Source organism: Somniosus microcephalus, chromosome 5 (assembly GCF_052327205.1).
Source record: "Somniosus microcephalus isolate GS21.2 chromosome 5, FLI_Smic_1.0, whole genome shotgun sequence".
Classification (NCBI taxonomy): Eukaryota; Metazoa; Chordata; class Chondrichthyes; order Squaliformes; family Somniosidae; genus Somniosus; species Somniosus microcephalus.
Genome location: NC_140991.1, coordinates 79,703,261 through 79,726,289, shown reverse-complemented (window position 1 = coordinate 79,726,289; position 23,029 = coordinate 79,703,261). Strand labels below are relative to the sequence as shown.

At 44.5% G+C, this 23,029-nt stretch overlaps 1 protein-coding gene across 1 annotated transcript in view; it reads right to left on the bottom strand.

Annotated features, from left to right (window-relative positions):
- cubn (cubilin (intrinsic factor-cobalamin receptor)) overlaps window positions 1-23,029 on the bottom strand; it is a 447,009-nt gene that overhangs the window by 7,912 nt on the left and 416,068 nt on the right. The window contains exons 54-57 of the mRNA XM_085987872.1: window positions 21,421-21,629; window positions 16,286-16,430; window positions 9,135-9,316; window positions 2,498-2,663 (exon numbers count right to left, since the gene is read on the bottom strand). Coding sequence (XP_085843998.1) covers window positions 2,498-2,663; window positions 9,135-9,316; window positions 16,286-16,430; window positions 21,421-21,629 — 702 coding nt within the window. The remainder of the gene's footprint in view (window positions 1-2,497; window positions 2,664-9,134; window positions 9,317-16,285; window positions 16,431-21,420; window positions 21,630-23,029) is intronic.

Below are 23,029 nucleotides of genomic sequence, written 5' to 3'. Positions count from 1 at the left end.
TCTCGAGTCAGTACAAAGAAGGTTCACTCGGTTAATCCCGGGGATGAGGGGATGGACATATGAGGAGAGGTTGAGTAGATTGGGACTCTACTCATTGGAGTTTAGAAGAATGAGAGGCGATCTTATTGAAACATATAAGATTGTGAAGGGGTTGGATCGGGTGGATGCGGGGAAGATGTTCCCGATGATGAGTGAAACTAGAACTAGGGGGCATAGTCTTAGAATAAGGGGCTGCTCTTTCAAAACTGAGATGAGGAGGAACTACTTCACTCAGAGGGTGGTAGGTCCATGGAATATGCTGCCCCAAAAAGCTGTAGAAGCTACATCATTACATAAATTTAAAACAGAAATAGACAGTTTCCTAGAAGTAAAGGGAATTAAGGGTTACGGGGAGTGGGCAGGAATTTGGACATGAGTCTAGGTTCGGAATGGTCATGGCCCTGTGGGTAGCGGAGCGGGCCCAGGGGCCGTGTAGCCTGATCCTGCTCCTATTTCGTGTGTCTAATTCTGTTAGATTCAGGAGATGGTTCTGTGATAGTGGATTGGCGGTTAGGATCAGATCAGCCATGATCTTATTGAATGGCGGAGCAGGCTCGAGGGGCCAATTGGCCTACTCCTGCTCCTATTTCTTATGTTCTTATGTTCTTATGAATGGCGGAGCAGGCTCGAAGGGCCGAATGGCCTACTCCTGCTCCTATTTTTCTGTGTTTATATCTAACAGGGCACTGCCTGCACCTTCAAGGTAGCAGTAACTTTAAAGGTGCAGGCCAAATAAAAGCTTCATGAAAGAGCCTGAAGGATGTAGAATGTGACAGGTAATGGTTTTCATGTGGACAGCTTCTGATGACTAATAGTAAGTTTTTAAATCCACTTATGCCTGCTATAAGCTGTGATTTGCATGTTGGTAGACTTCACATTTGAAGATATTGGGGTAGAGTTTCTGCTTTGGGTGCAATCAGGAAATTGTGCCCAGAATGCATTCAACAGTTCAAGTTTCCAATAAAATTCATTTGCATAATCACAAACGTAAAATCTTCAATTAACCAGTGCAATCGGGCAGCGTAATTGATTCTTTTCTTTTTCTTCCATTACAAAGTATTCCCTTGATGTATTTAAGAGTGGTATCTGGTGCAGTTTTATTATTACAGCTGAAAATGGGTTTATCACCAAAAATAAGCATTTTTAATAAGGGTGTCCAGTCCTCCACTGGTGAGCAACTGACTTGAAATCACTGAAAGTTACTTAAAAAACTATACTAAACCAATTAATAGTTTAATTGGTGGTATACTAGTCAGTTTCTTAGCAAATTAAATTTTTTTGATATGAAAAAACTTTTAAAACATGCGTACTAGTGTCATGTGTGCCTAAGAAAATGAGCACAATTTGAAGAGCCTTCCCAAAACAACGCAATCGGTGGAATCTCGCAATTTCGACCTGGGGCTGTGGCCTGATCCGGCAAATTGGATCTTAAACCAACGTAAAAGATCGTGGAAAACACGAACGTAAATGGTTTTGTACGTAACTCACTTGCGTTTAAAATTCCCTGATCTTTTGCGCTGGTTCAGCCCATTCTTCCTAGATTGTACTGACATTACTGGCATAAACGAGCGGAAACTCGACCCCCTCATCTGTTGTAAAGGAGCTTGTGGTGTTGTGCCATGACTGGAATGCCAGCAGCACCCCAAGCAGGAGTCCAGCCCACCCCTACAGTCTGTCTTGGTGGGAGCTGGTAAAGGGGCAACACCATGGCGGAACAGGCAAAGCAAATGTGGGTTTGAAGAGTGATATTGCGGAAATAGGAGGAGGGAGCTGGTTTAACTGTGAGGCTTTGCTTTTTTTTTCCAGGTAGCATGGAGTAGTTTTATGGGTCAGGAGGAGGTGTGACAGAGAAACAGTTATTAGTGGCTCAGGAGAGGTCTTGTCATTGTTTTCCCTCGTCCACCTCCAAATAGCTCATTTTTTAAATTTAAAAAGTCAAAAGAAATCCCTTTTTTGACAATACTAGCCTGTCCTTTAAGAAGATAACATCTCAACCACAGCTCCGGAAGTAGCAAGGCCAGGTTTTTAGGGGGGCAGTCTATCTGAACTCTTGCTTGGGGTGCTGGCATCCCAGCCATCTGCACCCGGTATCTCATTGCACCAAGCCACCTGACATTTACTTTGCGTGTGATTTACATTACTATGCTCTCTTCAGGTGGAGCTAGGTGCAGCCACCAGAAAAGCCAAAAAGGAAGAATGCAGTGCTATTCAGGAACAGACTGGGAGCAAAGGATTATTGCCCATTTTCCCTCTGCATTGCACCCATTTTTCTGGTGCCATTTGAGAGCAGGGCAGAGGAAAGTCGGCCCTAATTTACAATTGATGACTGAAATTCAGTGACTGACATATATAACACTGCAGAATGAATTAATCTTTTGGCAAAGTGATTGCTATTGGAATTTAACAGATATTTTATTACGTGCTGCATATGAAATGATAAAATATTGTTACAAATTACCATTTGGAGAAGATGTCCAGGTGATCTCAAAACCATTGCGATTTGTTGGGACATCACTTTTAAAATACAGGGTAAGTGCATGGAAATTGGGGAAGATGGGATTAGGCAGTATTGTACCACAGAACCTGCCAAGCACTTTTCCATTACTATCTGTACCATTTCGTATCTGAAACATATAAAAAGTAAGCAATTACAGTTCAATCTTTTCCTGTACTTAAGTGTCTGCATGAAATTATTAAAAATTTGTCCTGCTAAATGGACTGAATGCTTGATATTCAGTTCTACTGAAGTCAATGGAACTGAACATCAGGCGGGGAGTATAATGGACGGCCGATACGATATCGCCCATTTTACGCTATCGGCCTAGGCGAATTTCTACCCCCATAAGTCACAAAAAATAAAAGAACCTACCTTCAATTTGGTTTTCCACGTTCATAGAAACATAGAATGGTTACAGCACAGCAGGAGGCCATTCAGCCTGTTGAGCCCATGCCGGCTGTCTGCAAGAGCACTTCAGCTAGTCCCACTCCCTCGCCCTTTTCCCGTAGCCCTGCAATTTTTTTTCTTTCAGGTACTTATCCAATTCCCTTTTGAAAGCCGTGATTGAGTCTGCCTCCACCACCCTTTCAGGCAGTGCATTCCAGATCATAACCACTCGCTGCATAAAAATATTTTTCCTCATGTCGCCTTTGGACCTTCTGCCAATCACCTTAAATCTGTGGCCTCTGGTTCTCGACCCTTCCACCAATGGGAACAGTTTCTCTCTATCTGCTCTGTCTAGATCTCTCATGATTTTGAACACCTCTATCAAATCTCCTCTCAATCTTCTCTACTCTAAGGAGAACAACCACAGTTTCTCCATTCTATCCACATAACTGAAGTCCCTCATCCCTGGAACCATTCTTGTAAATCCTTTTCTGCACCCTCTCTAAATCCTTCACATCCTTCCTAAAGTGCCATGCCCAGAATTGGACACAATACTCCAGCTGTGGCCGAACCAGTGTTTTATAAAGGTTCATCATAACTTCCTTGCTTTTGTACTCTGTGCCTCGATTTATAAAGCCCAGGATCCTGTATGCCTTTTTAACCACTTTCTCAACCTGTCCTGTCACCTTCAACGATTTGTGCACATATACCCCAGGTCTCTCTGTTCCTGTACCCCCATTAGAATTGTACCCTTTAGTTTATATTGCCTCTCCTCGTTCTTCCTACCAAAATGTATCACTTCACACTTTTCTGCGTGAAATTTCATCTGCCACATGTCCGCCCATTCAAATTTTGAAATAGTGCCCTGTACACCTAAGTTAAAATCATTAATATATATCTAGAAAAGCAGTGGTCCTAGTACTGATCCCTGGGGAACACAACTGTATACCTTCTTCCAGTCCGAAAAACAACCGCTCAGCACTACTCTGCTTTCTGTCACTTAGCCAATTTCGTATTCATGCTGCCACTGTCCCTTTTATTCCATGGGCTTCAGTTTTGCTGACAAGTCCATTATGTGTCACTTTATCAAATGCCTTTTGGAAGTCCATGTACACCACATTGCCCTCATCAACCCTCTCTGTTGCCTCATCAAAAAATTCAATCAAGTTGGTTAAACACAATTTGCCTTTAACAAATCCATGCTGGCTTCCCTTAATTAATCCACACTTGTCCAAGTGACTGTTAATTTTGTGCTTGATTAACATTTCTAAAAGCTTCCCCACCACCGAGGTTAAGCTAACTGGTTTGTAGTTGCTGGATTTATCCTTACACCATTTTTTGAACAAGGCTGTAACATTTGCAGTTCTCCAGTCCTCTGGCACCACCCCTGTATCCAAGGAGGATTGGAAGATTATGGCCAGTACCTCCACAATTTCCACCTTTACTTCCCTCAGCATCCTAGGATGCATCCCATCCGGTCCTGGTGACCTATCTACTTTAAGTACAGCCAGCCTTTCCAGTACCTCCTCTTGATCATTTTTTATCCCATCCAGTATATCTCAACTACCTCCTCTTTCAATATGATTTTGGCAGCATCTTCTTCTTTGGTAAAGACAGATGCAAAGTACTCATTTAGTATCTTAGCCATGCCCTCTGCCTCCATGCGTAGGTCTCCTTTTTTGTCCCTAATCGGCCCCACCCCTCCTCTTACTACCCATTTACTATTTATATGCCTATAGAAGACTTTTGGATTTATTTTTGTGTTTGCTGCCAATCTATTCTCATACTCCCTCTTTGCCCCTCTTATTTCCTTTTTCACTTCCCCTCTGAACTTTCTGTATTCAGCCTGGTTCTCACTTGTATTCTCAACCTGACATCATACGTCCCTTTTTTCTGCTTATCTTACTCTCTATCTCTTTCGTCATCCAGGGAGCTCTGGCTTTGGTTGCCCTACCTTTCCCCCTCGTGGGAATGTACCTCGACTGTACCCGAACCATCTCCTCTTTAAAAGGCAGCCCGTTGTTCGATTACAGTTTTGCCTGCCAATCTTTGATTCCAATTTACCCGGGCCAGCTCTGTTCTCAACCCAATTAAATTGGCCCTCCTCCAGTTAAGTAATTTGACTCTAGGTTGCTCTTTGTCCTTTTCCATAGCTAACCTAAAACTTAAGATATTATGATCACTGTTCCTTAAATGTTCCCCTACTGAAACTTGATCCATCTGATTTCCCAGAACCAGATCCAGCAATGCCTCCTTTCTCGTTGGGCCAGAAACGTACTGATCAAGAAAGTTCTCCTGAACACACTTCAGAAATTCTTCCCCCTCTCTGCCCTTTACACTATTACTATCCCAGTCCATATTAGGATACTTGAAGTCCACCATTATCACTACTTTATAGTTCTTGCACCTCTTTGTAATTCCCCTGCAAATTTGCTCCTCTATATCTTTCCCACTAGTAGGAATTTTTGAATACTGGGGTAGATTTTCAGTTTTGAGTGCAGAGTGATCAGAATTGGTGCAGAGCAGGCTTCACACAAAGCCAAATTGTGCACAGCTGTTGGTGCTGTAACATCTGGATTAGACCTCAGTCTGCATCTACAATGAGCTCTTGCCATGAAATCAGCCTGCTGCTGGGAGCTCACACAGTGTCGGGGGTGGGTACAGGATTATGTGTGGTGTTAATGCTGTAGCAATCACTTAAAGGTAAGTACATTTTTGCCAGATTTAAAGTTTGTAAAGCCTGGAAGTTTCCTTTCACTATTTTAGATGACCGTACCAATATGTGAGAAGTGCAGAATGGCTTTGAGGATGTGGCAGCAACAGTATATGCCAACTTCACTACACAGAGAACATGGAGACATTTGTGCAAGTTGTTTACAGGCATCAGAAAATCTGTCAAGTTAAGACTATGGGCTCGATTTTCCAAGCTCCGAAGAGGTGGGTTTGGAGGCGGGAATGGTGGGAAAATTGCAGAATCGGGGGGCAGGAACCCATCCCGCCCCCAACCCGCCTATGTCCCAGGAGGCGGGTACCCGACATGTGCTGGGAGCCGCCTCCCCGAGACGGGAAGGGGATTAGTGCCAATTAACTGACTGTTAACAGGTAGTTAACAGGCAGTTTTTTGCCTAATCCCTATTTTTAGCCCTGAAGTGTGGGCTGTCCGACGGCTCCAAATCACGCCAAGTTAGCAAGGCGGACCGTCGGTCTGCAGAGGTTGGAGGGGTCGAGATGTCCGTTGTGCAGGTGAGTGATGGGTGCATGTGTGCAGAGGTAAGTGTGTGAGGTAAGTGTAAAGTGTTTTAATAAGTTTTACTTACCTTTACTTTCTCCTGCAGGCTTCCTTCCTTCAGTTCTCGGTAGTCCCTCAGCTCACCGGCACAGAAAGCAGAATGGCCGCTGAACTGTCAAAAGCGGCAGCCTCTGCTTTCTGGTCTGGAGAGCTCTCTAACTGAGTCTGAGTAGAAGGACTCAAGTTAGAAGACAGATTGTCCGTGTTTCACAGCTTCACAGAGCCGTCAAACGCTGATTTTTCATCTGTCAAAAGCTCTTGACAGATGACATGTCAATCGCTGACGTCACCAGTAACCAGGTGTCCCTTAATTGGCCTGCTGAGCCCGCTGGTCGGGCTTAACAAGGTCAATCAAGGGAAAGTAGCATGGGTTGGCCACAAGTTGATGGAGGCGGGACTACAACCCAAAAAGTGGAAATCCCGCCTCCAAAAGCTCCCCATTGACAAAATTGAGCCCTATGCCTCTTACAAGTAGATGGGTAAAGAATTCACAGCATAAATAGTGGCTTCTCAACCTGTGGCTGTGCAAAACACTCCGAGCGTCTTACAGCTATTTGATTATTTAACATGTATACCCGTACTACAGCAAGGCACACTTTCCAGCTACAAATCACACTGAAACTCTTGCCACCCTTTTATCATTAAAGGTGTGCTCAGAAAACATTGTTTATTTTCTTATACACATGCTGGGATGCAGGGTAGGTACTTGAGTGTCACTGTATGTTCTCTTGAGACTGCCAATATCTCAACACTACTTTGCTTTCAGGACAAAGCATCACATAGTAAGAGGAAGCAGAAGTACACTGAAGGAGGGCCTCACAAATTGAAGTCCTTCGAGTGCCATTGAAGACTCAGCTCTGAAAATCATTGGTGATGAGAACATAAGGTAATATGAGAGGATGAAATTAGGATCCTTTCCTAAACTGAGATCCAGTACCATATTTTTCCTTTTGTTTCTTCTCCTCTACTCACTCACACGCGCACTCACTCAACAACTTTCACATGCATATACTTAAGCACAACACCATGGCATACATATGAGTTGGTACCATGGTAGAATTCTAACATATATTCCTGTTCTGTTATTATAGTTATACTCCAAGAACCAGTCACAGGTTCTAGTCACAGAAGAAGACACCACTGCTGCCCAGAGGCCTGCTCCAATGCAGATCAGTAGCTGAGGGACAAGCAGAAGCAAGGGCATGACTAGGTAGGCGTGGATGAGGCTGCTATCTCTCAGAGCGATACCAATTTGTCTCATTCAGTTCGCCTCCTCTCCTTTTACTGCTTTTTATTCTGATGCCTTCCTTTGGTATCGGCGGATGGTGTGTGTCTGCTACAACTTATCTTACTGCACCTTCTATGAACTTCCTCAGAAAGGAGGCAGGACCAACCAGCAGCAGTGGATGTGGCCAGACTTATGGCCCAGCACAAGGAGAAATAGAGCCATGTCAATCCCAAGAGGATTCCAGTGACACCCAGAAACCAGCCACCTCACTTACGTCTTCCATTGAGGAAGCCTCTAGAACGAGCAGTAGGATAGGTTGTAGAAGACATACCATCCATTGTCACCAAGGGAAGCATCAGGATGAAAAAAACGTAAATGCATCTACAATGGTCACTTGAGGGAAATAAATTGGTTGCACATTTTTGAAACTTTGTTCAGAGTTTACTTCTGATGGTGCAAAATAAGGTAGCAGCAGATCAAAGGGTGGGCATCCATAGCAGTTGTAGTATATTGGACAATGTTGGTGAAGCCGTATTGGGCTACTGCATAGTGCGCATGTGGATGGGCTGGTTAGTTTAATCGGGTGATTAGGCATTTAGGTGAATGCTTTCTATATCAAAGCCTCTTCCAAGCTGCAAAGGTATTTCAGCAATGATATCCTCCAAATCATTGCCAGTGTCCTGATCTGGTCTTGTATGTGGATGAGCCTCCTTCTCAATGGTAAGGCTTCTTTGGATAGCAAAATGATAGACCTTGCAGTCTACAGTGATGATCTTGGAGACTCTATATTCCAAGATGCCGCCTGAATCATTCAAGCATTTGAATCGTTGCTTCAAGATACCAATCATTTTTTCTACTTTCGCCCTGGTAGAGTCATGGGTGTTGTTATATATGTGTTCATTTTCTATCTGTGGCTCTCACAAGGGTGCCATTGGCCAGCACATATATAGGATCGCCTTGGTTGTCTAGGAGCCATCTCAATTCTACTTTTTCCATCCAATAAAACAGTTATGGAGGATTGCATTAAAATGAAAGAATTGTGACTGCTGTCTGACTGATACCTGGGAAGTAGCAATCACCTGAATGATTGTGTGTTGATGGCCCTGACCAGCTGGGCTTTGTGGTTCATGAATACCATGACATCCTGTGTAAGGGACTACTTAGTCACACGATTTCCTCTGAAATTTGGAGAGTATTTTGTGGCCTGAAAGAATTGCAGTACCTTCTCATTCTGTTGTTGCTTTCCATGGGTAAACTAATAAAGTTGTTTGCATAGGTAGACAAAGCACCTTTGACCTGCTTGATGCATCTCTGCACTGATGGTTGACTGATGTTGCAGATGTCCCTTTTGGTAAGCTCGGAAGTATCTGAACACAAGGCAGTTCAGGACCATGGTCACCTTTACTGCCATGGGCAGTGCTGTGAAATACTTGAGAGAAATTTTTGTTACAGCTACTAGAAATACCTCAGTTCTCTTTTCCAAAGCCCCTTTCTAGGAAGTGTTGCTGACTCTTACTGCTCACAAATTACTTTTTAATTAGCATAGGATTGCCTATTAAAAGGAGCTCTAAAAAGACCAGTTGGAAAATTAAGCAGATCACAATTGCAGTGGGGAGGCAATGAAATTGTCTACTACCTGATTTCCTGGCTAATAATTATTGAATAATACGATAAATAACAAGTAGCTATCTCACCTCTAAGTAGTCATTGTTGCATCCACCTAGGCCTTCGATGTCAAAGGCATCAAAGAAGAGGGAGATTTTGTGGTTCCCTGGAGCTCGCAGAATGATTGTACAGTCTAGATTATGAGGGTAGACGTTGGGCCAACCAGGACTCTTCAGGTAACCAAATGATTGGTTGTATTGTCTGCTACAGCCTGAAAAGAATATTTATGATGTGCAAAAAATCATCCAGTGTTCAGAATCAGATATCAGTAAAACTTATTACAAAGCTTAACATGATTAAACTTTTGTGGACTTAAATAGAAAATGTTATGACTTAACATGAATTATTAGATACAATAAAGTTAACAGGACCTTGCTGAACTGCAAGACAATTTACCAGTTTAACAAACAGTAATGCGATTGTGATGTGATTCTATCATTGCATTAATGATTGTTGTGCTTTGACTAAGTCTTCATCTTCCGAGCACCATGGGCTTGTTTACCTATTCTGCTGTCAGCTGCAGAGACCATTAACAAACTTACTTGTCGGCAGCTGTACTTATTGCTTTGGATATGATTTTTGTTGTGTCCGTCAGTAGTAAGACACAGACTGCAGGAGAACGGTACAACAGGTGTTTACTCAGTGTGGCTCACTCTGGAACTGAACTGTACAGATTACTACTCAGTGCTATATACAGGTGTGGTCACTGCCGGTACTACAGTATACATGAGCTGTAAAAAGTAGTTCCCCCCTTAAAGGTATATACATTACAATTCCTCCCCTTTTAGATTAACAGTACCATAACACTCATTTAACAATTAAATATCAAACTAATTACAATTAACACTTTTAACATACAACGTTAGCTGAAAATAGTCCATTTATATATTCAGTCTTTGGAGAGGCTTTCTGATCCTTTCTGGATAGCGCCTTTCCCGAGTGTCTCGCTCTTGGTGCGGAGGCGATTCTGGCACCCTGTCAGCGGTTGGGTCATCAGCTTCCGATGCTACTGTTTCTGGGGTAGATGCGACCTGTACGTTGGGTTCCTCACCAGGTATGTATGGGTGAGGCATGGGGTTGACTTGTTCCTGTGACTCTAGGATCTGGTCAGCATGGCGCCTCACGATGTTCTCCCCAACGTCCACTGTGTACATTCGTGGGCCCTGCCGTGTGCATATCGTTCCTGGCTGCCATTTTTCTGTTCGGTAGTCGCGGGCCAAGACTGGTTGCCCTACATTGAAGCTCCTTGTTGGCTTCTCATGGATGTGCTGGAATTGCTTACTCTCAACATCTCTTCGTATGTTTGGTCTGAGCAAATCCAGGCGAGATCTTAACCTTCGGTTAAAGAACATCATGGCCGGGGCCTGGTTGGTGACTGCATGTGTCGCATTCCGGTAGGCGAACAGGAAATTGTCCACCTTATGCTGCAGTGGAATGTTGTCATTGTACATAGCCTTTATTGCCTTCTTAAAGGTTTGTACGAACCTCTCAGCCAATCCATTTGTGGCTGGATGATACGGGGCGGATGTGTAATGCCTTACCCCATTCTTCTGCATAAACCTCTGGAACTCTTCGGACACAAACTGTGGTCCGTTATCGGAGCAAATCTGTTCTGGCAAGCCGTTCCTGGCAAAAATGGTCCGTAGGACTGCAGTAGTTTTCTCCGTGGTGGTGGAGGACATTTTGATGACCTCAGGCCATTTCGAGTGCGCATCCATGGCTATTAAAAACATTGAGTCCATGAATGGACCAGCAAAACCAATATGCACCCATTGCCATGGAGATGAGGGCCACTCCCATGGGTGTAGAGGGGCATGTGGTGGTGCATTTTGGACTTTCTGGCATCCTGAGTAGCTCTTGGTCAGGTCCTCGATTTGTTTATCGATTCCCGGCCACCACACATAAGCCCTGGCAAGGCTTTTCATTTTTACCCCTCCCAGATGACCCTCATGAAGCTCATTGAGCACTCTATCCCTTAACTTAGGTGGAATTACCACTCGGGATCCACACATCAAGGTCCCCCGGCACACTGACAGCTATTCTCTCCTTGTCGAGAATGCTGGCAACAGTGAGTCGCCATGTGCTGGCCATCCCTTCACCGTCAAATCATATACCCGAGACAGTGTCGGGTCATTCCGGGTCTCCTTTTCTATACGAGTGTTAGTTACCAGTAGGTATTCAACTATCGTCGAATGAAATATTTCGACAGGATCCACTGCTGGTGCTTCCTCCGCAGTAGGCAGTGGCAGGCGTGATAGCCCATCAGCATTTCCATGCTGTTCCATGCCCTTATATTCAATCTCATAGTGGTGCGCCCCTAGAAAGAGTGACCATCTTTGTAGTCGTTGCGCAGTCATCACCGGAACGCCCTTCTTTGGATTAAAAATGGAGAAAAGAGGCTGGTGGTCAGTCAGCAAGGTGAATTTCTGCCCGTGCAGATAGTGATTGAACTTTTTCACTCCCCGCACTGAGGGCCTCCCTGTCAATCTGGGCATAGTTACGCTCGGCTGAGGTTAGTGATCGTGACGCAAAGGCTATTGGCCTCTCTGAGCCGTCCGAGAATTTGTGCGACAGCACCGCTCCAATGCTGTAGGGCGACACATCACACGCCAACTGAATTGGTAGTGCTGGGTTGAAATGGGCCAATACCTCTTTCGATGTGATTAGTGTTTTGCTCTTCTGGAAAGCTCGTTTACATTCGTCACTCCACTTCCATGGCACTCCAGTTTGCAGTAGGGTGTTCAGTGGGTGTAGTATTGTAGACAAATTTGGCAAGAACTTATGGTAGTAGTTTACCAGCCCGAGGAACGACCTCAGTTGTGATACGTTTTCCGGTGCTGGAGCCTTGACTACTGCCTCAATCTTTTCTGGGGACTTATGTAACCCCTCTTTATTGATAATGTGGCCACAATACGAGATCTGTTTTTAAAAAAACTCGCATTTGGGGCGGTTAGCTCGGAGCCCATATTCCTTTTTCATCACAGGGACGATGGGTGTAGCCCACTCGCTCCAGTCTACCTTGGACAGTACTCCTGAACGTTCCAAACTCTCCAGCTCTGCTTCGACAGCTGGGCGGATCGCACAAGGTCTGGCCTTAAAAAATTTTGGGCTTGCGTTTTCTTCGATTTGAATTGTTGCTGTCATGCCTTTTAGTGTTCCGAGTCCTTGCTGGAACACTTCTTGCGCGTCGGTTAGGATCTTTGACAGTCGCCCAGGTGTGACATCGTCATCCTTTTTGGCAGCCACAGTCAGTGCTTGTATGGAATGCCAATCCAGCTGTGTTTTCTGGATCCATTCACGTCCCAGTAATGGTGGTCCTCCATCTTGCAATACATACAGGTCTAGTTTTGGTGTTTCCTTACCGTTATATATAACGGTCACCCTTATTTTTCCTTTGGGGTAGACTTTTTGCCCCGTGTACGTCTTCAAAATAATTTTTGTGTCTCTCAAGGGTATGTGTGAGAATAGCCGCTCATAGTCCCATCGGTTTATGACTGTTAGGGCTGATCCTGTGTCCAATTCCATTTTTACCTGGACTCCTGCTATCGAGAGTGACCCAAATGGTTCGGTGATCCTCCGTTTTGATCACATTATGTAGTTTCAGACAACTCAGCTCCCTGTTTTCGGAGTCGGTATCACTCTTTTGTTCGTCTGAACTATTCTCCGTCACCTTATGTACCTTCTTGTACTTTTCTTTTGGAGATTTCTTATTGCTGGTTTTCTTTCCCGACCTGCAGACTCGTGCTATGTGTCCTACTTTTCCACACTGTCTGCACACTTTGTCTTTGAACCAGCAATCATTGTGGTCGTGTGTTGTTCTGCCGCAGCGATAGCACTTCTCTGTTCTGTATGACATTTCGTTTGTGCCATATTCTTGCGGTCTCTGTTGTATCTCTGCAGCGCCCCGTGCTGCTGCTTCATATGATACCGCAATGCTGAAAGCCTTGTCCAGCGTAAGGTCCTTTTCAGATAAAAGCCGTTTCTGGGCTCCTTCACTTTGAAGCCCACACACAAACTTGTCCCTTAAGGTATCTGCCAGTCCCGTTCCAAACTGGCAGTGTTTCGATAGTTTGCGCAGTTCTGTTAAATATTCAGCATTGCTTTCATCCTTATGCTGGTTCCGTTTGTGAAACTTGAATCCTTCTGCTATCAGCAGCGGTGTGGGGTTTAAATGTTCCTGCAGTATCGTCACTATGTCTCCAAAACTCTTTTCCACTGGCTTCGCTGGGGTTACTAGATTTCGTAATAAGCCATACGTCTTTACACCCATTAAATTTAACAATACCGGCGCTTTCTTGTCATCTGACACCTCATTTGCCTTGCAGTATACCTCTATTCGTTCGACATATGTAGTCCAATCTTCGACTTCATTGTCAAATGCGGTGATACTGCCACTCTTCGGCATTTTGGGTGTGGTTTAAAATGGCTTAAAATGGCGTCTCCCGCGCTTTCCTTCCTCCCCCGCTGCTGCCAACGCCGCTCTCGGCGGTCCTCATGGCAATGGCGGCGCCCTGTAGGTTTTGCGCGCTTCTCCTGCGCTGCTGCCAACGCCGCTCTCGGTGGTCCTCGTGGCAATGGCGGCGCCTCGCGGGTTTCTGCGCGTCTCTCTCCCTCTCCTCGACGTTGCTCGGCCCCTGAACACCGGCTGCGCCCTGTGCGCTCTGCCCTCTCTCTCTCTCTCTCTCCCGTCGATGCTGCTCGGCCCTTTGCTGTGCCGCTCGGTCGGGCTCTAGCCCGCCGCTGTCCAGGAAGGATCTGCGCACTACCTGTTGCCAGTCCGTTTCGCTGGACCACCGCGACTGGAAAGCCAAGCCTGGCTCTCAACAGCCTCCCCCGCAATTCTCGAGTCTCTGCTGGATGACTGGGCGGTTGCCCGTGGTCGACGCCCATGTCTCTGGCCTTGACCTCCAACCTACTGGTCTCCAGGAACGAATCCCTGGGAGGTGATGCAGAGTTGCAGGTAGGATCGAATTTGCCTCGTCGCCAATGTTGTGTCCGTCAGTAGTAAGACACAAACTGCAGGAGAACGGTACAACAGGTGTTTACTCAACGTGGCTCACTCTGGAACTGAACTGTACAGATTACTACTCAATGCTATATACAGGTGTGGTCACTACTGGTACTACAGTATACATGAGCTGTAAAAAGTAGTTCCCCCCTTAAAGGTATATACATTACAATTTTCACATCCACCACCTTAAACATTCACTCCCTTCACCACCGGCGTACCATGGCTGCAGTGCGTACTATCTACAGGATGCACTGCAGCAACTCGTCAAGGCCTCTTTGACAGCACCTCGGAAACCTGCGACCTTTACCACCTAGAAGGACAAGGGCAGCAGGCGCATGGGAACACCACCACCTCCAAGTTCCCCTCCAAGTCACACACCATCCTGACTTGGAAATATATTGCTGTTCCTTCATCGTCGCTGGGTCAAAATCCTGGAATTTTCTCTCTAACAGCATTGTGGGAGTACCTTCACCACATGGATTGCAGCAGTTCAAGAAGGTGGTTCACCACCACCTTCTCAAGGGCAATTAGGGATGGGCAATAAATGCTGGCTTTGCCAGCAATGCCCGCAAGGGGCAGGCTTGGCTGTGATGGCCCTATTAAATAGGGGGGTGATACTCATGGTCAAGGTTCACACAGTAAAGGCCACCCCATGAGCAATAACTCAGCAAGGAGGCAATGCCTTCAAAAGAAGGGGAGTAGGGAGGAAATTGATGTAGAAAATTGGTGCAGAGAGAAAAAAAGGACGGAGGTAGATGGGGAGAAGGGTGACTAGCAGAAAAAGACAGACAATTAAAATTGTGTTTTAATTAATTAAATTGGTAGATTAGGCATAATATTACAGTAATGAAGCTAGTTCTGACCTTTGATTAGCTTTATTACTGTAATATTAACGTTTATTTCAATGTCAGTATGCGATTGTAAACAGGCAAAACTCCAGGGAGTTTCTCAAAATCCACCCGCAGTTTAAGGACAAAATTATATTAAAAAAACAATTTGAACGTAAAATGTTGCATGAAACAACAGTCTAAAATCGCTCACTCCAGAAGCTAGGGTAGCCTCGTAAATGGACGGCTGTTTGGCAGGAGTCGACCGAGAGGCAGGAGTCGACCGAGAGGCCATTAACTTGTCTGGTATCCCAGCCTTCAGCCACAATTTCCAAGATGTCCTTGCGAGGTCGGAGCCAGAGCCTCTGCCCACTCCTATAAGGTCATCAATGTACGGGGCGTCGGGGGGGGGTGGAAGGGTCACGGTCAGCGTCTTTATTTAGCATCTGGTGTAGCACTGCCACAGATCAGCCTGGTTTCACCAAAACTGGTGGAAGTGGGGTCAACCTGGGTTTAAAAAAAAAACTTTTAAAGTGGTCTCCTGGAGGCTGGAGCCAGCAGGTAGGGGGAGGGGGGCAGAGGCGAGTGGGGGAAGATGTATGTCAAAATCGGAATGAAAATATGAGCCACAGACCAGTAGAAATAATATAAAATAGGAAAAAAAATGTATGTTGTAAACATTAAGAAATTCAAGTCCATTGAAAAAATCCAGAATAGTTGTGTAAATGTAGTACACATATTATGGCAACACACTCTCTCTTTAGTGTTGTTTATTTTAGCCGGGGAGCTGTCAGTGACTAAAATGCTCATGTATTTGTACATGCAACTAATACAGGAAAGTCCCTGTTAGGTTAGGTTAGGTCAGTGAGGATTGAAATCACCGTGGATATGAGCTGGCTTTAACACAGTAAAGAGGCTGTTAAATGCAGTCAATAGTAACATTCTTAGCTGAACTTGATACTTATGTTGAAACGACAATTTTTCCAAGCTGCTCAAGACGACGAGGGCCAGATTTCTTTTCAAGTTATACTGGGAAACCAGCATAATCTGGATGGGTGGGAGTGGATTTTGGCTAGGGAACCATTCCATTGGCTCTCTGTCCCGACAGCAGTTCCGGCATTTTCTGCCAGAAGTGACCTCAGGTGCATAATTATTATAATGAAGACCAAATGATTGAAATACACCATACATATTTCCCTTCACTTGTCCCCTAGCAACGTTGGGTGCAGGGGGTGCCTTGCTAAGAACCTCAGTGGGGACAGGAGAAGACGAGAGGATTAACATTTTAAAAACCATTTCTGGCAATGCATTAATTAGAGGGGAAGAAGTGTCAAGGATTTACCTGCAATCTCGTACATTAGCTGGAATTTATTTCCACTCTGGTATACCTTTGATGTGAACTCAATTTTAATTGTGCGGCCATATGAATAGAAATCTGGGGCAGTTAGATTGGAACCACAGAATCGATGAATCTGCCCAAAATCACTCTGAAATGAGAAATATTAATAATTTTAAACATAAATGTAAAAGGTTTAAATCCATGAAACATTGCATAACATTGCTTTTGCTCCAGATGATCTCCAGTTCCTGATGACATTTAAAATATTTGTCTTCACAAGATTGCAGCAACCCAGTCATCCCCTCACTGACATAACTTCATGGTATCACTAAAGTCTTGTGAAATCTCTAAACTGATTCTACTGAAAATATCAAAATATCAATTCCCCGCCCCCCCCATAAAGGCCAGAAAGAATGTTACTTTACCTGGTGTAAAGTATAAAGCCAAATTATTGTTTGGATATTGCATCAGACACTCCTGGCTCTAACTGAGAATATACTAGTAAATTGAAAGTAAGCAGTAGAGGGAACTGGGTGGTACAGTGCCTGAGTATGTTAAACATAAATGTTTATATAAAAGATCCAGTGTCAGCCTGGCTCAGCAGTATCAGTGAAGTAGTGTCAGCCTTGGCTCCGTGGTAGCACCTTTGCTGATTAATCAGATGATTGTGGATTCAAAGGTTCACTTCAGGATTTGATCATATCCCTGGACTGTCACTTTAGTGCACCACTGAAGAGAATGCTGCATTATCAGAAGTGCTGTCTTTCAGATGAGATGTTAAAGTAAAGCCCAGCTACCTCATCAGGTGGATTGAAAAGATCCCTTGGCATCAGTTGAGAAGAGTAGGGAATTCTCCTAATGTCCTGGTCAACATTCATCCCTCAATCAACACCACAAGAACAGGTTTACTAGTCACTTATGTCACTTGCTATGTGTGGGACCTTGCTGTATGCAAATTGGATGCTGCATTTCCCTACATAACAACAGTGACTACATTTCAAAAAGTATTTCATTGAATGTTAAGCATGTCATTGACTTTCAGGCATCCTGAGGCCATGAATGGCACTGCATAAATGCAGGTTTTCTTGCTTCCTTTCTTTCTCCTCTGACCTATGAGACCTCGGTTTAAATCCACCTCAGACTGATATGATGGGTGTTCTCCTGTCCTTGGTGTTGTTAAGGGTCTTATGTATATGTCGGACGGGTTGCACCTGAACCAGAACGGGACAAATATCCTTGCGGGGAGGTTTGCTAGCACTGTTGGGGGGGGTTTAAACTAACTTGGCAGGGGGATGGGATACAGAGTGGAGCTATAATAGGGGGTGATGTACAGCCAAATATAGAGGAAAAAACAAGTCAGCTTGGAAGGCAGAGCAAATATGTAATGGCACAAGGGAGTAGGGCAAGGCTGGATGGCATTTATTTTAATGCAAGGAGTCTTGCGAATAAGGTGGATGAACTGAAGGTGTTGATGAACACATGGGAGTATGATATTGTTGCTATCACGGAGACATGGTTCAGGGAGGGGCAAGACTGGCAGCTCAATATTCCGGGGTATAAAATCTTCAGGCGAGACAGAGGGGGGGGGGGGGGGTAAAAGAGGAGGGGGTGTCGCAATATTAATTAAGGAGTCAATTACTGCTGTAAGGAGGGATGATATATTAACAGGTTCCTCTAATGAGGCCATATGGGTAGAACTTAAAAACAAAAAGGGGGCAAGCACTTTGCTGGGAGTGTACTATAGGCCCCCAAACAGTCAGGGGGAGATAGAGGAACAGATATGTAGGCAAATCTCAGAGAAGTGCGAAAATAATAGGGTAATAATAGTGGGGGATTTCAACTTCCCCAATATTAACTGGGATAGTCAGAGTGTGAAAGGCTTAGAGGGTGCAGAATTCTTAAAGTGCATCCAGGAGAGCTTTTTGAGCCAGCATGTAGAAAGTCCTACAAGAGAGGGGGCGGTACTGGACCTAATTCTAGGGAATGTGGCCAGGCAAGTGGTAGAAGTGTTAGTAGGTGAGCACTTTGGTGACAGTGACCATAATTAGTTGAGATTTAAGGTAGTCATGGAAAAGGACAGAGATGGACCGGAAATAAAGGTTCTAAATTGGGGGAAGGCCGATTTTAATATGATAAGGCAGGATCTGGCCAAAGTGGACTGGGATCAGCTACTTGTAGGAAAATCCACATTGGAGCAATGGGAATCTTTCAGAAAGGAAATTGAGAGAGTACAATGACAACATGTTCCCGTAAAGGTCAAGGGTGGGACCAACAAGCCCAGGGAACCTTGGATGTCAAGGGATGTACGAGAATGGATTAGGAAAAAAAGGGGGGCTTTTGGCAGATACAAAGGACTAAAGACAGAGGAAGCCCTAGAGGAGTATAAAAAGTGCAGGGGGATACTTAAAAAAGAAATTAGGAGAGCGAGGAGGGGCCATGAAATAACACTGGCGAGCAAAATAAAGGAAAATCCTAAGGTGTTTTATAAGTATATTAAGGGCAAGAGGATAACTAGGGAAAGATTAGGGCCCATTAGGGCCCAAAGTGGCAATCTGTGTGTGGAGCCAGAAGATGTAGCTGGGGTTTTAAATGAATTTTTTGCATCTGTGTTCACTATGGAGAAGGACGATGTAGACATAGAAATCGGGCAGGGGGACTGTGATATACTTGAACATATTAGCATCGAGAGGGAGGAGGTACTAACGGTTTTAGTAGGCTTAAAAGTGGATAAATCCCCAGGCCCGGACGAGATGTATCCCAGGCTGCTGTGTGAGGCAAAGGAGGAGATTGCAGGGGCTCTGACACAAATTTTCAGAACCTCTCTGGCCACAGGGGATGTGCCAGAGGACTGGAGAACAGCTAACATAGTACCATTATTCAAGAAGGGTAGTAGGGATAAACCAGGGAATTACAGGCCAGTAAGCCTAACATCAGTGGTAGGGAAATTATTGGAAAAAGTTCTGAGGGACAGAATTAGTCTCCACTTGGAGAGGCAAGGATTAATCAGGGATAGTCAGCATGGCTTTGTCAAGGGAAGATCATGCCTGACCAATTTGATTGAATTTTTCGAAGGGGTGACTAGGTGTGTGGATGAGGGTAGTGCAGTGGATGTGGTATACATGGATTTCAGTAAGGCTTTCGATAAAGTCCCGCATAGGAGACTGGTCAAGAAGTTAAGAGGCCATGGGATCCAGGGTGCCTTGGCACATTGGATCCAAAACTGGCTTAGTGGCAGAAGATAGTAGCCATGGTGTGGAGATGCTGGTGTTGGACTGGGGTGGACAAATGTAAGAAGTCACACAACACCAAGTTATAGTCCAACAGTTTTATTTGAAATCACAAGCTTTCGGAGCGCTGCTCCGAAAGCTTGTGACTTCAAATAAAACTGTTGGACTATAACCTGGTGTTGTGTGACTTCTTACATTAGTGGCAGAAGGCAGAGGGTGATGGTCGAAGGTTGTTTTTGTGACTGGAAGCCTGTGTCCAGTGGGGTACCGCAGGGATCAGTGCTGGGTCCCTTGCTGTTTGTGGTCTACATTAATGATTTGGATGTGAATGTAAAAGGTATGATCAGTAAGTTCGCAAATGACACGAAAATTGGTGGGGTGGTAAATAGTGAGGAGGGTAGCCTCAGTCTGCAGGACGATATAGATGGGTTTGTCAGATGGGCGGAACAGTGGCAAATGGAATTTAACCCTGAAAAGTGTGAGGTGATGCATTTTGGAGGGACTAACAAGGGAAGGGAATACACAATGAATGGTAAGACCCTAGGAAAGACAGAGGATCAGAGGGACCTTGGTGTGCATGTACATAGATCCCTGAAGGCAGCAGAACAGGTGGATAAGGTGGTTAAAAAGGCATATGGGATACTTGCCTTCATTAGCTGAGGCATAGAATATAAGAGCAGGGAGGTTATGATGGAGCTGTACAAAACGCTGGTTAGGCCACAGCTGGAATACTGTGTGCAGTTCTGGTCGCCACACTATAGGAGGATGTGATTGCTTTGGAGAGGGTGCAGAGGAGATTCACCAGGATGTTACCTGGGCTGGAGCGCTTCAGCTATGAAGAAAGACTGGACAGGCTGGGGTTGTTTTCCTTGGAGCAGAGAAGGCTGAGGGGGGACCTGATTGAGGTGTACAAAATTATGAGGGGCATAGATAGGGTAGATAGAAAGGAACTTTTTCCCTTAGTAGAGGGGTCAATAACAAGGGGGCATAGATTCAAGGTAAGGGGCAGGAGGTTTAGAGGAGATTTGAGGAAGAAGTTTTTCACCCAGAGGGTGGTTGGAATCTGGAACTCACTGCCTGAAAGGGTGGTAGAGGCAGGAACCCTCACAACATTCAAGAAGCATTTGGATGAGCACTTGAAATGCCATAGCATACAAGGCTACGGACCAAATGCTGGAAAATGGGATTAGATTAGACAGGGCTTGATGGCCGGCGCGGACGCGATGGGCCGAAGGGCCTCTTTCTGTGCTGTATAACTCTATGACTCTATATGAACTTGGGTAGTCTAAATACAAAATGATCAAAAGTTGGCCATAAGTGAGCACTAATTGACACTTGCTCAGAGAGGTCTGATGAAACATGAAAATACCCTACTGGTACAGTAGGTGGTACTTCTCGGAGGTTGGAGCAGAGTCGAATGGGCTTTACCCTGCACCAAATCCATGCTATTACTCATTTGGAATTGCCTAACGCTCTAAGGTGCCCATGAAACCTGAGGTTTTGGGGGATGCAGGCATACTGGTGCTTGTCTGTAAATTTGAGAGAAAGCTGCATTTAGGAAACATTTAGTTGATGCTATTTGCAGTTTCTCTCCTTTGTTTTTTTCTACCTGTTTTGCTTTTTTTTTTTAACATGACAAACCAAACAGAAGACTTTCTGCCTAGAAAGAGTGAACCACAACTAATTTATCCTGTCCTTAAAAGAAAATTTTGAAGAAAACAGAATAGGGAGAAAAACTGCCACAAGGAGAGAAATTACAAACATGTTGCGTAAATAAAATTTCTCCTAAATGCAAAGATCGTATGAGAGTTGATGGTGTATGGGCTCAGGCTGATGAAGTTAACTCTTCCCTGAATCCTGAATAGTGCACTATGTATATGTTACATTAATACAGTTGAATAGCTGTCTGACCGCTGGCCAGTCTTTAATCTCCAGGTAATCCAGAGTACAGTTTGGTTCGGCTGGTAAATTGAATTCCTGTACTGTCACTCTGATTTGTTCCTGTTCAGGAGCATCGATGGTCCAGTGACACGTGGTGAGGGGTGGATAATCATGCGGGTAACCAGGAGATGTAATGATCTGAGGTGTGTTAATAGCATTGAATACGCCGCCACATAGCACTAGAAAAAAAAAACAAATGAAGAGATTGGCAAATTGCAACTGCAGACAGAATGAATAAGAATTTTTTGGTACTTTTTGAAACTAATATTATCTTTGTAGAAGTTTATTTTCAGCATTGGCTTTTCTTAATTTCACTAACAATTTTAAATATTGCAGTCACATTACAGGATAAAATTAAAACTGAATTCCTGCTGGTTATCACAGACAGGAAATGATCCTTGACATTTTGATGATAAACAGTAGGTGGCACCAATGCACTATCAAAATTCAGTTTGAAACAAAAATTAAGTTGTTGCACAAATAATATGAAAAATTATTCAAGTTATTCTTGTTCTATCGGGGTAGGAATATATCTTGTTTTGTTAATTGTCAACTTGTCCTGTTGTATGTAATTTCTTATTAAAGGGGCAGTACTGTTTAAGTTAAACAATGTCAGAGGATGAATCTTCTGGGTGAATGATTTGAGTGCTGGGAAATGAAATACATTTCCATTTCAAGCACTCCCAGTTCTGGTAAGGTATGGTTTGGTCCCGCTACTCTTTCCCAACAATGCGGTTCTCCCGATCTGCTGTAACTTTAATGAAAGATCCGCAGAAACCTCGGAGAAATGTATAAATGGCTTTTACACATTTTCTGGGGTTTCCGCGGATCTTCCACCAAAGTTATGGCAGACAGTCGGGAGAACCCCTGTGGAAAATCAACCCCAACATGCCTTAACTACACAATAGTAAAATACTGCGGATGCTGGAAATCTGAAATAACAACAGAAAATGCACTCAGCAGGCCAGGCGGCACCCGTGGAGAGAGAAACAGAATTAACTCTCTCCACGGATGCTGCCTTGCCTGCTGAGTGTTTCCAGCATTTTCTGCTGTTATGCCTTAACTGCAACTTGCCCTAGTGCAGCAGTTTGATTTTTCCGCTTAACACACCAACCATTCTTCTGGCCTCTAAATAGGGTTTCCAGTTAGTGAAAGTTTAGTGCCATGGGCCCTTGCCCAATTGAAGCTAGATTGAAACTGTACAAACTGAGTGTGGTAGCAAACTGCATCACTCAATTGCTATTTTTAAAGTATGCCATTGGAAGATTCCCTGATGGCTCTGTGAGTAGATGTACCAAATGGTTTGGTACTCAGCCGTACAGACCAAAATGGCTCTATGTTCAATCCCTAGTCTATGTTAAATCTTTGGAATTCTCTATCCCAAAGGGCTGCAGATGCTCAGTCATTGAGTATATTCAAGGCTGAGATAGATAGATTTTTAGACTCTAGGGGAATCAAGGGATATGGGGATCGGGTTGGAAAGTGGAGTTGAGGTCGAAGATCAGCCATGATCTTATTGAATGGCGGAGCAGGCTTGAGCAGCCGTCTGGCCTACTCCTGCTCCTAATTCTTATATTCT